This window comes from Mastomys coucha, unplaced genomic scaffold (genome assembly GCF_008632895.1).
Source record: "Mastomys coucha isolate ucsf_1 unplaced genomic scaffold, UCSF_Mcou_1 pScaffold18, whole genome shotgun sequence".
NCBI classification, from domain to species: domain Eukaryota; kingdom Metazoa; phylum Chordata; class Mammalia; order Rodentia; family Muridae; genus Mastomys; species Mastomys coucha.
Genome location: NW_022196900.1, coordinates 73,333,014 through 73,347,316, shown reverse-complemented (window position 1 = coordinate 73,347,316; position 14,303 = coordinate 73,333,014). Strand labels below are relative to the sequence as shown.

The following is a 14,303-nucleotide window of genomic DNA, read 5'->3' as shown; positions in this document are numbered from 1 at the left end:
CTCAAACTCAGAAATCCGCCTGCCTCTGCTGGGATCAAAGGCATGCACCACCACTGCCCAGCCATAATCTGTTTCTTGCTCCAGAAAATAATGGGATGCCAACCCTACTCTCTTAGTCACTATTCTATTGCTGAGAAGAGACACTATGACCAACGCCACTCTTATAAAAGAAAGCATTTAATTGGGAGCTAGTTTATAGTTTCAGAGGTGTAGTCCACAATCATTATGGCGGACAGCATAGCAGTAGACAAGAATGGTACTGGAGAAATAGCTGAGAGCTACATCCTGACCCACAAGTACACACACACACACACACACACACACACACACACCAGCCTGGCCTGGCCTTTTAAAACCTCAAGCCTACCCATAGTGACATACTTCCTCCAATAAGCTACCTAATCTTTCTAATCCTTTCAAATGGTTCTACTCCCTGGCGACTAATATATGAGCCTGGGGGTGGGGTGGGGAGTCATTCTTATTAAAACTACCACACCCACTTAAAAATCTTTGGGAGATGCCTACTCCAAAAAAAAAAAAAAAAAAAAAAATCTGTAATGAAGAACACACATAAACTGAAAACACAACTTAAATTTCTACTTACCGTGGTTGGTGGCATCCAACAAGATCAGGCAGAGGTGGCAGACTAAGCTGGAGCATATTAGACCAAATGACAGGTATGGTACAGGGAGTGCCAAAAATGCTGGGGGACACTGGGGCTTTGAGGTCATAAGGTTGGTATGGACCTACCATTCTCTTTTACCAATGAACTTGGAGCTACAAAGTGATACATATGCTTCTGGTGCTGAAGAATAACTTGCTTATTTCTGGTGTTTCAAGAAATCACGGAGCTCCAAGATGAGTTCTGATAAAATGAACTCATGGCACTGATGCCACCAACAGTACAAAGCTTAGTTTCCACTATGCTGTTTATCAGAGACTGAAAACCAGACTTATTTTATTGCTACATTCCCTACACTCAATCTGGGAACATTTGCTTCCACCCACATTTTCATATAATGCTAATTTTTTTAATCATGCAAATCTAGATTGATCTCCTTAGAAAAAGGTTTTATTTACACTGTAGTGATTCATCAGCGTCTCATAGGCAGAGTTCAGGGCCATAAGCGACAGTTTAACAGTATGCAGGCATTGTACCTGTTTATTTAAGTATACCCGTAATGCACTGAGTTACACTGAAGGTAACTCTGGAGGGGCATCCACAAGTCTTTATTCTGATGAGAATAGCTGGTTGTATTAGAGTCTGGCCAGGAGTTTTGGGTTACGTTTTTAGCCAGCTCACTGCTGCACGGAAAGGGTACATAAAACCAACATCTCTGAGATCTTCAAGCTTATTGCTACAGTTTATGAAGACTTAGAAGTGGGAGCTATGACGTCAAGATGGCCAGAATGCAGCTACACTGCTACACTAAATAAAACCCAGCCAATAGTCTTGTGGATCCCTGAATATTTCTCATTCCAAAGCTAGAAACACTGAAAAGGAACCCTTATGCTGAGAGGTAATTATCAGAATATTTGTATATCTTTGTTCCTGAATATCAAGTATTAGGGCTCATGTCCACAATCACTTCTTGCAATAAGCGTACACACTTTACAGACTGCTTATTGTAGATGCTGAGCTCTGGAATTCAAGAGTGTGCGTGGGCTTCAGGCCATCCAGGACTGAGCCAACACTGTGAAGGGCCAATCCAGATACCTCTAAGTCTTATCTTGGTTCTGGGCACATTTCAGTTCTGCTCCAAGTCCACTTTGCTCCAATTCAGCGATGACAGACATATATTTGAACTCATTTGGTCTGAAGTTAAAGGTCTCTACTATCCCAAAGATCTCCTTCCGATCAGTGGCGTAGAAGAGCTGAACCTGATTGGCGATGCACTGTGCCTCCGCAACATTCTGCAAGGCAATGAGAGCAGTGAGCACTCCCCTGCACAGGCCCGAAGCTCTGTGCCTGAGCTCTGTGGTGGAGTCGCTGTTCCTGGAAAGCTTCCCTCATTTGTTATCTTTTTGGTCTGGATTCTTTAATATAAAATCTTCAAAGATATAGACATCATGACTTGTTTTATGTTCCAATACATAGTGATATAATGTTTGTTGAGTAAGTTAGTTCAAATATTCACAGATTCTCTATTTAGCTCCTAAATAACCATTACATACATTCCTGTAAGAGGGGCAAGAGTTACCTAGCTCTAAGAGTAAGCTTGCAAGTACTAATTCTTACTAATTAGACACACTTGAGTACAACCTGTTACCTTGTTATTGATAGCACCCCAGTCAAACAGTGGCAAAGCCAGTTGTGATGGTTATAAAATGTCTACAATTATCACGGTCCTTCCTCCTTTAGTAGAGGTCAATCTCTATCCCTAATGTAAGGCTGTACTTAATGAGTTGCTTCTAGCAATTGGACTATGGTGAAATGATTGGAAAGGCTCTTGTTATTGGAACATAAAAGAATATATCTTGAATCACTTATTCTGGGGAAAGCTGGCATACGATGAGGACATTCAAGTAGTCCTAAAGAAGAGCCAATGTGTTCAGAAAGCAAGGAGAGCCTTAAGCCTAGTCAGTCTTCAGATGACTGGAGTCCTAGTGACATCTTGACAGCAACTTCATGAGACTGAAGCCAGGACCACCCGGCTAAGCTGCTCTTGAGTTCCTGTTCCAGACACTGTGAGGTAATGCTTGTCATTGTAATCAACTACAACATGGAACAATGTGCTTTGCAATCATTTATAATCACTTCCAAGGTTCAGAAAGTGCATTGTAAGGAAACAGTGAACAGCATGACAGGAGGGTATGTAGGGGATGCATGGGCAATATCCTCAGAACCTAATGGAAGAATTAACTGAGGGCTGGCGATGGCTTAGTTGATAAGGGCACTTGCCTTAGACCTGAGCTTGATTCCTGGAGCACAAATAAAGATGGATGGAGAGAACCGACTTCACAAAGTTGTCCTCTGGTCTCCACACACATGTGTGTGGTTACAACTCCTCCCCATCATATACATATACACATACAATAATAGTAAATGAAATGAAAGAAGAAACACTTAACTGGAGTAACTATTGTTTTCAACAGTCTATAGTTCTAGCTGTCCAGAAAGAGTTATCTATTATTATCATACTTATAGAGACAATAGCACCCCACCCAAATATAGGGAAAAAAAAATCACTTAAAAAATTACTGTCGGGCTGGCGAGATGGCTCAGCGGGTAAGAGCACTGACTGCTCTTCCGAAGGTCCTGAGTTCGGATCCCAGCAACCACATGGTGGCTCACAACCACCCACAATGAGATCGGACGCCCTCTTCTGGTGCGTCTGACGACAGCTGCAGAAAATTACGCCAGAGCGAGCGGGGCCGGAGCCAGCCTGAGCAGAGGTCCTGAGATCAACAGCAGCCACACACATGATCGAACACAGTCATCTGTACAGCTACAGTGTACTCATACACATAAAAATGAAATAAAATAATTCTTTAAAAAAAAAAAATTACTGTCCAAAATATGTTATGTGGGCCAGAATTTAACTCTGTGCTAAAGGACTTGCCTTAACAAATGCAAGGCCTAAGTTGAATTCTTAGCACTGGAAGAAAAAAGTTTGTCATATCTAGCTAAAAAATGATGTGGATAAGTTTATAAAAACCATGGACTGTGCTTCTTGTCTTTGTATGCTGTACTTCTTTCTTCAGAGCATTCATTTAAACCTTTTACTTTTTAATTGGAGCTGGAGAGGTGGGCTCAGTGGTTAAGAACATGTGTTACTCTTGCAAGAGGACCTGAGTTCAATTTCCAGCATCCATGTTGAGTGGCTCAAATGACATGTAATTCCAGTTTTTTGGATATCAAATGGCTTTGGCCACTGAGAACACTTGTACTCACATGCACACACTCACAGTCAGGCCAATATATAATATTAAAAATAATAAAGCAAATCTTTTAAACTTACATTTTTACTTATGAATTTATATATATGTATGCATGTTAGCAGGTGTGCCAATGGAGGTCAGAGAACAAGTTCCAAGAGTTAGTTCTCTTTTCTTACCACGTGGGTCCTGGGGACAGAACTCAGGTCATTAGGCTTGGTGATAGGTACCTTTATTTGCTAAGCCATGTATACTGGGATCTCATAGTCAATGTGGTTTATACAAGACAAATTAATTGTCTGGTGTGTCACCAAATGTTTTAAAGCCAAAACAACACCACCACCTCCCCTCCAAAACCTTAATGATACTAAAGCTGCATCAGACTGAGACTATCAGAGTGAAGTGGTGAAACAGAATAAACCAAGAAAAAGTTTACTGTGACCTACCTCTAGGAGGTCATTTAAGCTCATTTAAGACAATATGTTTAAGTGCACAGCACATTCTCTATGTCATATTTCCACGTGACACAGAGAACAGATTTTGCCATCAATATTGACATCCTCCCAGTCTCATCCGAGATCTCTGCACTGCGTCCATTATTTTACCTTCCTAGTTCACTCGAAACTCTAACGGTCTGCAGCTGAAGTTCACTGTTCTTGGTGTCTTGTCTTTTTGCTTTCCTCTTTACCCTGCTTTATTCTCTGGTCTTCGCCCCTCAGCTACATCATTGTACCACATGGCTGACTACTGTTAAGTCTGTGCTTATAGCTACACAAAATTCTCTTTTCCATTTCCTTAGACTGTGCTGTGCAAACACTTTCTATAAACAGTAAACATTTTAGGCTCTGGGGGCCATAGAGTCTCAAACTACTCAACTCTCTTACAGAATTAAAGCGGTTGTAAGTAATATGTAAATAAATCTTAATTTATAGACCCTGAAACTTGAATTTTATACTATTTACATCCCATGAAATACTATTTTTTGTGGTTCTTTTCTTCTTAATCATTTATAATTCATGGGTCTTACAAAAACAAGATGTGAGTTGAATCCAGCCCAGAGGCTGTGCTTGCAGACAACAATCTCATAATTTTTTTCCTTTTCTTTTTTGAGATAGGGTTTCTCTATGTAGTCCTTGGATGTCCTGGGTCTTAATTTTTAGACCCACCTGTCTCTTCCTCCAAAGTGCTGGGGTTAAAGGTGTGCACCCTCATGCCTGGCATACTATCTCTTTTTGACTCAAATATCTAATCCCATGTTTTCATGCTTACTCTGAGCTGATGGCTTTTCTTTTCATTAAAAAACAAAACAAACAAAGAAACAAAAAACCCAACAACTGGCAAGAACTTCTACAAGCTGCCACTAACTCTCTTCATCTAACTATACTATACCTATGTCCTCATTTCCTGACTTGTTTACCCAGAATATTATTCCTTTTCTTTCTCCTATATGGCTAATATTCTTCTCCCTCCCATATATTTCCATATTATTTATTAAATAATTTAAAATAAAAGACATCCTGTCCCCACTTCTCTCCTCCATCCAGCACCCTACTTACCTTCCCTGGAAAGAGTTAATGTTTGCTCTTTCTAATTTCTCTTCCCATCTTTCTGAAATTTAATCATGCTTATAATCACACCATAAACACACTGAAACTGTTCTGATAATGGTTCCCAAATACTTCCATGTCTGTAAATCTTGTAAAATTTTAGTCTTTTATTTCATTTGCCCCATAAGCAAGTTAGAGTTGGCCAACTAAACACTCCCTGTTGCTTAGAACATTTTGTCTTCATTTTCAGGCACCTATCAGCTTAACTCTCCCACCCCCACTCAATATCACAATGATTTCTCTTACTTTTCTTTGCTGATGTTTCTTCATCTCTTAAGGACTTAGTTCTTACATCTTTTCTCTTCTGCACCCTCATTTATTTTCTTGGTATTTCAATCAATCCATGGCTTTAAATACAACCTATATACCACAGCTTTTCTGAATACTAGGCTCATGTATCTACCTGACTACATTATATGGATAGCTAATAGACGTCTCAGAGTTAACCGTCCAAAAGTCCCAACTACTCCTCCTGCAGCCTTTATCTCAGCTAACAGCAAATGCACACTATAAATAGGATTCCGGGTCACTGTCTTCTAGTTGAATGTCAAATAGCTTAGGAGGAAGGAAAAATCCAGAGAAATAAGACTGGACAGTTTAGGAAGAATAGTCAGGGGAGTAGAGTCCCCACTGTGTTCTAGTCTGGAGTCTACTGTTACTGTGACACAGTAGCCTAGTGAAACCATTTCTTTCTCTCTATGCAGCTGGTAAAAGACAAAGAGGAAACAAAAGTGGGTGCTGTAATGGAGGAAGAGGCTTTAAAGTGCTCATCTTCTGAGGGTCTCCAACACAATCTCTGTCAGTCAGATGGAACTGAAATAAGCAAGCCTTACACAGACCTAGAACTGTCTCTGGTGCCTGGACACATGGAAAAACAATGGGCACCATCAGTTATGGGCATGTGGCTGATGTTCTGTCCTAGTGAATCAACGGGAAAAGGAGGAAAGGAAGTCCCATGGTGGATGTTACACCCATGAATAGTGGAGAGGAAGACAAAGACACAACTATTCCTCTAGGCTGTGAGCTCATCCCACACTTCATAAGTCACCTATGTGTCTGCAATTTTACTTGAAATCTTCAGGGCACAGATGTGTCATGGTTTTAGTATTACTGGATTTTATAAAGGAATAGGTGAAGATAATATATAACTCTGTGTTATCTTCCAGATCAAACATATTGATACTTCCTTAATAAAATGTGTAATATTTTATATCAAATGAGTGTCATAAATGACCTCATCTCATTTTAAATGAAAATTTAGCTCCAAAAGAATTTAAGGCAGGTAAACTGTTGTGATCAAATGAGAATGAAGTGATTTTCAGCATTAGCCATGGTGGCACACACCTTCTATCCCAGCACTTGGACAGAGGCAGGTGGATCTCTGTGAGTTTGAGGCCAACCTGGCCTACTTAGCAAGTGGCAGACTAGCTAGGGCTACATAGTGCGAGTTCCAGTCTGAAATAAAATAACCTATTTTTGAGGGCCAGTGAGGTGGCTCAGTGGGTTAAGCTGCTTGCTGCAAGATGACCTGAGTTTGACCCCTGGAAGCTACATGGTGGAAGGAAGAGAATGGACCTCTAGAGGTTGTCCTCTGACTTTTTACACATGCATCTTGCCATGTGCCCCGTTCCCAATATGTATACATGCATGTGTGTGCACACACATATACACACACTTAAAAAATAAAATGAAACAAAGTACCACCACCAACAAAAACATCTATTTATCTGTGTATAACTGAACTTCAACTTAGATACTGTAAGCAAGACAAAATTGTTTTCAACCACGAGAAACAAACTACATACAAACATCTTCCCTTAGGCATCGAAAAGAGTAATACCTAAATACCTACAGCTCTACTAGGTAAACCCAGAGAAACAAATGCAGGGTCTTACCAGAAATGTGGAATCCATTTCTGCTGTCATCAGCACTATGCCCTTCGCCTCCTTAAGTTCAGGGTAGTGATATAAAATCAGCTGGCTGGTGGCTGCATCCCCTCGGGTCTGCATGGAGGAACACTTATCAAAGCTCAATAAGGTACCCACAACAAGCTGCAATTTCAAAGTGACAGAGTCTGGAGCAAGCTCTAGCTCTTAACAGCCCCGGGTGCTGGTGAGTTGAAGGGCAGGGCTGTATGCAGGGGCAAGGTCGGGCCTGCAAAGGCACGGTGAACTGACAGTTTCCATGGTGTTATTTGTGTCTTCAATTGGAAAAGATTTGGCTGTTTTCCCAGAAATGTTTACGAAGGCAGCGAATCCTTCATTGTAGTCATACATTTAAAATCAAAATGGTACAGGCAAGCTACCAAGCTAAGGTATAAAGAAAGTGATATGCTGGTGTAATTGCTACTTCTATGGACTAGTGCATTTCATCTACTCCCCGTGGCGGCTCTAAAGTCTGAGCTCTTATAAGCTATGGCTCGCACTGGAGAGTTTGTACACAAGCCAGATTTCTATTGTGTGGCTTTAAAATATCTGGTAGGGGCAGAAAGGAGAGAAAAATGACAAATGTGTAACTTCACAAAGAATGATCAGCAAGGTCAGGAGACCTCAAGTCTAGACGAGGAAGAGAAGCTGAATTTAAAGCCAATGCCTTCACATAGCATGGAAGAAAACCAGCACAGGAAAAAGTAGATTCCTGGGCTCCAGCTTGCATCTCCTGGGCTCCAGCATGCATCCAATATCCTTTACATATTATACCCCACTGTTGCTAAGGCACTCTTAACAGTTCACCCTCTCAGTTCCCTCACCACACTTCTAACATACCGATCACTCTGGCCATAATCCTAATACATGCTAATTATTTTGATCATTACATTTCTGAAGGACTTTCTGAGGGCTTGTTATGAAATTCATACATGATAATATCACAGACATATGCCTCTCAACCTATATAAGAAAGAAAACATTAGACACTGTAGTGGACAGAATGGAAAATGTCTCCCAAACTCAGGTTCTCTGAACGCTTGCTCCCTAGCTGGTGGTGCTATTTGGGGAAAGTTATGGAACTTTAGGAGGTGGAGCCTTGCTGGAGGAAGTACATCTTGGGGACAGAGGTGGCCATGAGAGTTTATATCTTCGCCCACTGGTGAAGTGTAGTATCCACTGTATGCTTGTCGAAGAACGATCTCTCAGCTTCCTGCTCTGGCTACTCATTATCATGTCTCCCCAGTCATTACGGAGACCCACTCTGAGACTGTAAACCCAGACAAACTCTTTCGTCTGTAAGTTGCTTCTAGAATGGTGTTTTATCATAGCAATAGGGTGTTTTATCATAGCAATAGAAAGCAAACAAGTCTGTATGACTGTATGAGAACTCCTCTGTACCTCTTTCCAATCCCATTCTAGAATCAGCATCTATTCTGTATTTAGTATCTGTCAATTCCTCTGAGCTTTTATATTTTAGCTATAAACTCCATTGGGACAGTCCTTTTCTCATAGGACATAGCAGGGTTCTCAAGACAACTGTCAATGTTTAAGTTTATAGACTTTGGAGTAAGACAACCGGGACTCAAAATAGTTCATTACTTAGTAATGCAAATAAACTTCCCCAAGCTCACCTTCTCTATAAATAGAAGTAGCAACAGTAGCCACTTCATGACATATTTACACCATGACATATTTACATATTACACATGACATAATGATAAGTATAAAACACCTACTGCAAAATATCTATCTAATGTTAATACTCAACAAATTATAAAACAAATAATAATACAGCAAATACTCAACAAATTATAAAACCACAATGTAAAAGCTTGCTCCTTCATTTTATTCTGTGCCATCTTCCACAACTTTAAAGTCAAAACAATACATGCTTTTTTCGTTATTTTTTTTTGTTTTCTTTAAAAAAAAAAAAAAAAAACAAACCAGGTGTATGCTCCAAAGATAGAATGCCAATCCTAGTTAGTATGAATTAAAATACTGACTTTTTTTTTAAGTTTCAAGTGTTCTTTTAGCTATAGTTTTTTACTCTAATATTTGTAAATAAGACAAAGAAAAAAGAAAGCAAATAAACTAATATTTATGAAATGAAAACTATTCATCTAGCATTTTGGAGAAGGCCAACATGGCCAATAAAACACAGGCAAGCCATGGAAGCCTTCTTCCATGGGCTGACAGCTGGGGTGAGAGCGATCCATTTGTGTTGAGACACATGCAGTAGATGCCATAGAGGTTGCGGAAGGATATGAAAGAAAGACAGTGAAGCTAGAGAAAGGCATTCTGACTGCAAACATCTGGTCCTGAGGCCTAGAAACCCAGGCTAATATTCAGTGTATGACAATTCATCAGTGGTACAGCAGGTACTGCGGGAGCTGGCCGGTGTTATGGACCCCAACCCCAGGAAGGCTTCTAGCCTTACCAAAGGATACACTTCTTTTTTCTACCCTGTGTTTTGTAGGATATACGTCACCTACCTGAATATTTATAAGTGCAGTGAAGTGAAGTTCTGTACCTGTCCATTGTCCTACAAAGAACTCATAACCATCCCTTCTTGGTAGTGCACAAAGAAACTGTGGGAAACAGAAAGACAAGCAGACAGGTGAATAAATGAAGTCATTTCTTCAATGTCTAACCACTGGTAGCACTCTATTACTTCAATGTTTGGATATTTTCTCTATTTTCTCTTCCTTTCTTTGTTCCTTCCTCTGTCCTCTTTTATTTACTTTTTTTAATTTAAAGAAAATGCCTCATGTATCCCAGGCTGGCCTCAGACTTACATACAGTAAAGCATGACCTGACTCCTGGTTCTCCTGCTTCTACCTCAAGCACTTAAAACAAGCATGTGCCGCCACACCCAGTCAGTGGAGAACTAGGGATTGAACCTGGGGTTTTGTGCATGCTAGGTAAAGTAACCTACTGAGTTATATCCCCATCCCATAATGCATGAGATGAAATTATGAAATTAATTATGTGGCAGTATAACAAACACATGCACATTTCTCAACCCATTTAAGAAGGAACATATCAGAGATGAAATTTGAGAGCTGACATTTAGCAACATTGCTATCCAGCTCACCAGTATGATACCTATCTCTGATTTGCTAAAGTAGTCTTTATTTCCTGCAAGCAATGTTTGAGAAAAACCCTAGCAATCATGGCTGACAAGCCAGCTGTTACACTGGCTATCCATTCCCTTTCTCTGGAACTCTATGGTAGATCACTACTTCAGCATCAAAATATTAATTTATTTCTGGTACATATCAGAATAACATGAACAAAACTGTAAAGAAAACTCTAACACAGGAACCTGAAGGAGGTTGTGAAGATTAAGCTCATAGGTGCTATCTAGTATCCTTCCTTCCTTCATTTATTTATTTGAGGCAGGGTCTCTCTATATAGCCCTGGGTGGCCTAGAACTTGCTATGTAGATGATGCTGAATAGGATTAAAGGCATGTGTCACTACACTGGGCTCTATGGTGCCTTTTCATATGTACGTATACTGACAAATTAAGACCTATATCAGGGGCTGGAGTCATGGCTCAGCGGTTAAAGGGACTGACTGCTCTTCCAAAGGTCCTGAGTTCAATTCCCAGCAACCACATGGTGGCTCACAACCATCTGTAATGAGTTCTGATGCCCTCTTTTGGTGTATCTGAAGACAACTACAGTGTACTCATATAAATAAGTTAATCATTTAAAAAAAAAAAGACCAATATCAGAAAAGCCTAATATGTAGTACAGTACTAAAAAGCCATTTATAAGAATGAAAATGTCACTTATCAATATAATTAGCATATAAGCACCATTGTTAATAGAACACATATATCATGAGAAGAACTGGTTTGAAATCACTTATTTGGTAGCACTTATAAGCAATTCTACATAGTAACTAAAGACTTACTGTTGGGCAGGACTGAGCCCGGTTCCAGATCAAATCAAACTTCTCTTTCTGTAAGTTAGAAAAGGATAAAATTAACTCACAAATAGGAAAACATGAAAAGTCACAATCACAATAGATTTTTTCCAAGACTGAATTCTAGAACGATATTATGGCTGAAATAGGCTTTTATGTTCCATCATTTACAAGTCATTCTTATAATAAAATGACAGGAAAACCGGGAGCATGCTTTGCTGCTCATTGCTACAGAGTGTGTGTGAAGACTAAGTGCTCCAATGCTTCAGAGTCTCCAAGGAACCAGATACTCAAGGGAGACTTGAGAAGGCTTGTCCAATGAGCTGATATGAAAGATCTAAAATGTAACAAGTACAGACTGCTTAGGTTGTGGAGTTCATGAAGGTAAGAGCACATATTTATAAGAAGTTAAAAGAACAGGGGATAGGCCTGGCTTTTCTTTCTGTATGCATTTTCCTCTTTAATCTTATACTTACGTAAGCCTCTCAGACTGCAGCTGTGTTCTTCAGTGTACTTTAAGGTAAGAGATAATCTCTCTTTATTTACTTGCTATATAGACAAGGCTGACCTCTAACTCACAAGACCTGCCTGCCTCTGTTTCTACCTTCTACCTGGATTAAAGGTGTGAACCACCATGTCTGGTCTAGAGTAAGATAGAGTCTTAACTAGAGAAGACAGCCATAGCCTTTCTTAGCTATAGTAAAGCAATGGCCAGCAATCACCTTTAAAACAATTCCAAGAAGGTAAAGCCATGAGAATGCTGCTTGATAAGGGGAAAGCTGAAGAGAGCCCCAGAGGGAGCTCCAGGTCAGCTCAGCATTTGCCATACACACGAGAAGGGAAGAAAGCCATGCTGTAGCAGTGTCTTGACTCCCCACAGTTTGGCTGGAAAGTGAAAATGAAATAAAATGCATCTGGAAATCACTCAGAAACATGAACTTACACTAGCCTCCCTGGTCAGAGACTTGGAAACATTTCTAAACCAGAAAGAGGGAGAGCAAAAGTCATAAATATACCATACGGAGCTTCCAATCTCTGCTGCTTAGGGCATAATAAAACTCTGAGCTGTAAAGTGTAAGTTCCTGAGATGTCATAAACAGAGGAGAGTAAAGGCAGCTGCCTGAGAGGGTAGGAGCACTGACCTCATGCTCAAACACTTTCCCCTCCCCTTCAAATTACTTACAGGAATAACTGCGTAGACTGTGTCTTTTGCTGAAAAATACTGCTGCCAAATCTACAATAAACAAACAAATGAGTGATCTGTGACAATGTGGGTAATCTTTTCAATGTATACCGAGATACAGTAATAGCTTCCATCCTCAGAATATTATTCCATCTGATAATAGGGAGGAAAACTCATTGTAATGTTCTTACAACTAGTACATGATTAAAAATTTTAATACCATATGCTCTTCTAAATGATTAAACTGTAGCTCTTTAAGAATTTCTAAGATTCATTTTTAATGTATATATCTATGTCTCTGTGTACTATGTGTGTAGATGCCCTTGGAGGCCAAAAGGGGTGTTTGATCCCCTAAAGCTGGAGGTAAAGGCAGTTATGAGCCCCCTGATGTGGGTGCTGGAAACTGAACACAGACCCTCTAGAAAGGCAAAAGTGTTCTTCACTCCTGAGTCATCTCTCCAAGCCCTAAACTCTTCCTTCCTTCCTTCCTTGCTTCCTTTCCTTCTTTCTTTCTTTCTTTTTTTTCCAAGACAGGGTTTCTCTGTGTAGCCCTGGCTGTCCTGGAACTCACTCTGTAGACCAGGCTGGCCTCGAACTCAGAAATCTACCTGCCTCTGCCTCCCAAGTGCTGGGATTAAAGGTGTGCACCACCACTGCTCGGCAAACTGTTTATTTCTTAATAATGAACTCTGGGAGCTGGAGATATGGCTAATAGCAGTGGTTAATAACATCTACTATTCTTGAAAAAGACCCGAGTTTGGTTCTTAGCATCCATGTCAGGCAGCTCATGGCTGTCTCTAACTCCAGTGCCAGGAGAATCCAGTGGGATCAGCCTCTGCAGGCTCCTGCACTCATGCATACATACCCCCTTATAGACAACTGATAATAAGAAAAAGGGCTGGAGAGATGGCTTAGCAGTTAAGAGCACTGGCTGCTCTTGCAAAGCACTGGGGTTCAACTCCTACTGCCCAGATGGCAGTAACTTCAGTACTTCAGTTCTAGGGAATCTGACACTCACTCTTGGCCTCCACAGGTACTGTACACATATGATTCACAGACATGTATGCAGGCAAAACATCCATACACATATACTAAGAAGATAACCTTTAAAAATAAACTGTCAAAGAAATAGTTTCTATGACCTCTGAAATAATTGTTCTCAGGATTTACCTTGTTTGTGATAGGTTTTCACAGGTTCTTTATCCTTTTCCCACACCGTACCTCCCCAGCCAACTGTGGACCTTCTCAGAGAGGAAGAATACATGCCATTCAGAGTTTAGGGTCTGGAGTCAATGGCCTGGGATGCAAATCCTAGCTCTGATCATTTACTAGCTATTCCACCTTGGGGAAATCTCTGAAATTTAGGCAATATCGATAAAACAGCAGTGACACCAACCTCATAGGATTGTTATGAAGAATAACTGAACTGGTAGAATTGAGATTGGCAGAGTAGACACTAAAATAATGTTAGCTTTTATTGCTTATTGCAGGCAGCTCTTAAAATTCTCCTTCCAGGAAGTCCTACATATAGGGAGCAGATAGATCCTGCTGTCTGACTGGGATACAGAGCAGTCATAATATCTCTGCCTGGCATCAAAGAACACAAAGAGTATAGTTGATTTTCATCATGTAAATACCCAAAAGTAGTGAGTAGGTTTATAAAGTATAAAATAAGAAAGCAGAGAAAAAGAAAAAAAACATAGTTTTATTACACTAAAAGAATTATTGTTTTTTTTTTTTTAGGAATTTTTTTTAACAATATATTATATATAGT

The 14,303-nt window shown here is 40.1% G+C and overlaps 1 protein-coding gene across 2 annotated transcripts in view; it reads right to left on the bottom strand.

Moving 5' to 3' along the window:
- Window positions 1-1,050: 1,050 nt before the first annotated feature.
- Window positions 1,051-14,303, bottom strand: part of Atpaf1 (ATP synthase mitochondrial F1 complex assembly factor 1) — a 22,629-nt gene continuing 9,376 nt past the window's right edge. The window contains exons 5-9 of one of the 2 annotated variants that reach the window (XM_031378245.1): window positions 12,530-12,580; window positions 11,335-11,382; window positions 9,907-10,002; window positions 7,382-7,489; window positions 1,051-1,914 (exon numbers count right to left, since the gene is read on the bottom strand). In XM_031378245.1, the coding sequence (XP_031234105.1) occupies window positions 1,720-1,914; window positions 7,382-7,489; window positions 9,907-10,002; window positions 11,335-11,382; window positions 12,530-12,580 (498 nt within the window). In that variant the 3' untranslated portion in view covers window positions 1,051-1,719. The remainder of the gene's footprint in view (window positions 1,915-7,381; window positions 7,490-9,906; window positions 10,003-11,334; window positions 11,383-12,529; window positions 12,581-14,303) is intronic. The other variant, XM_031378246.1, reaches the window with a different exon arrangement.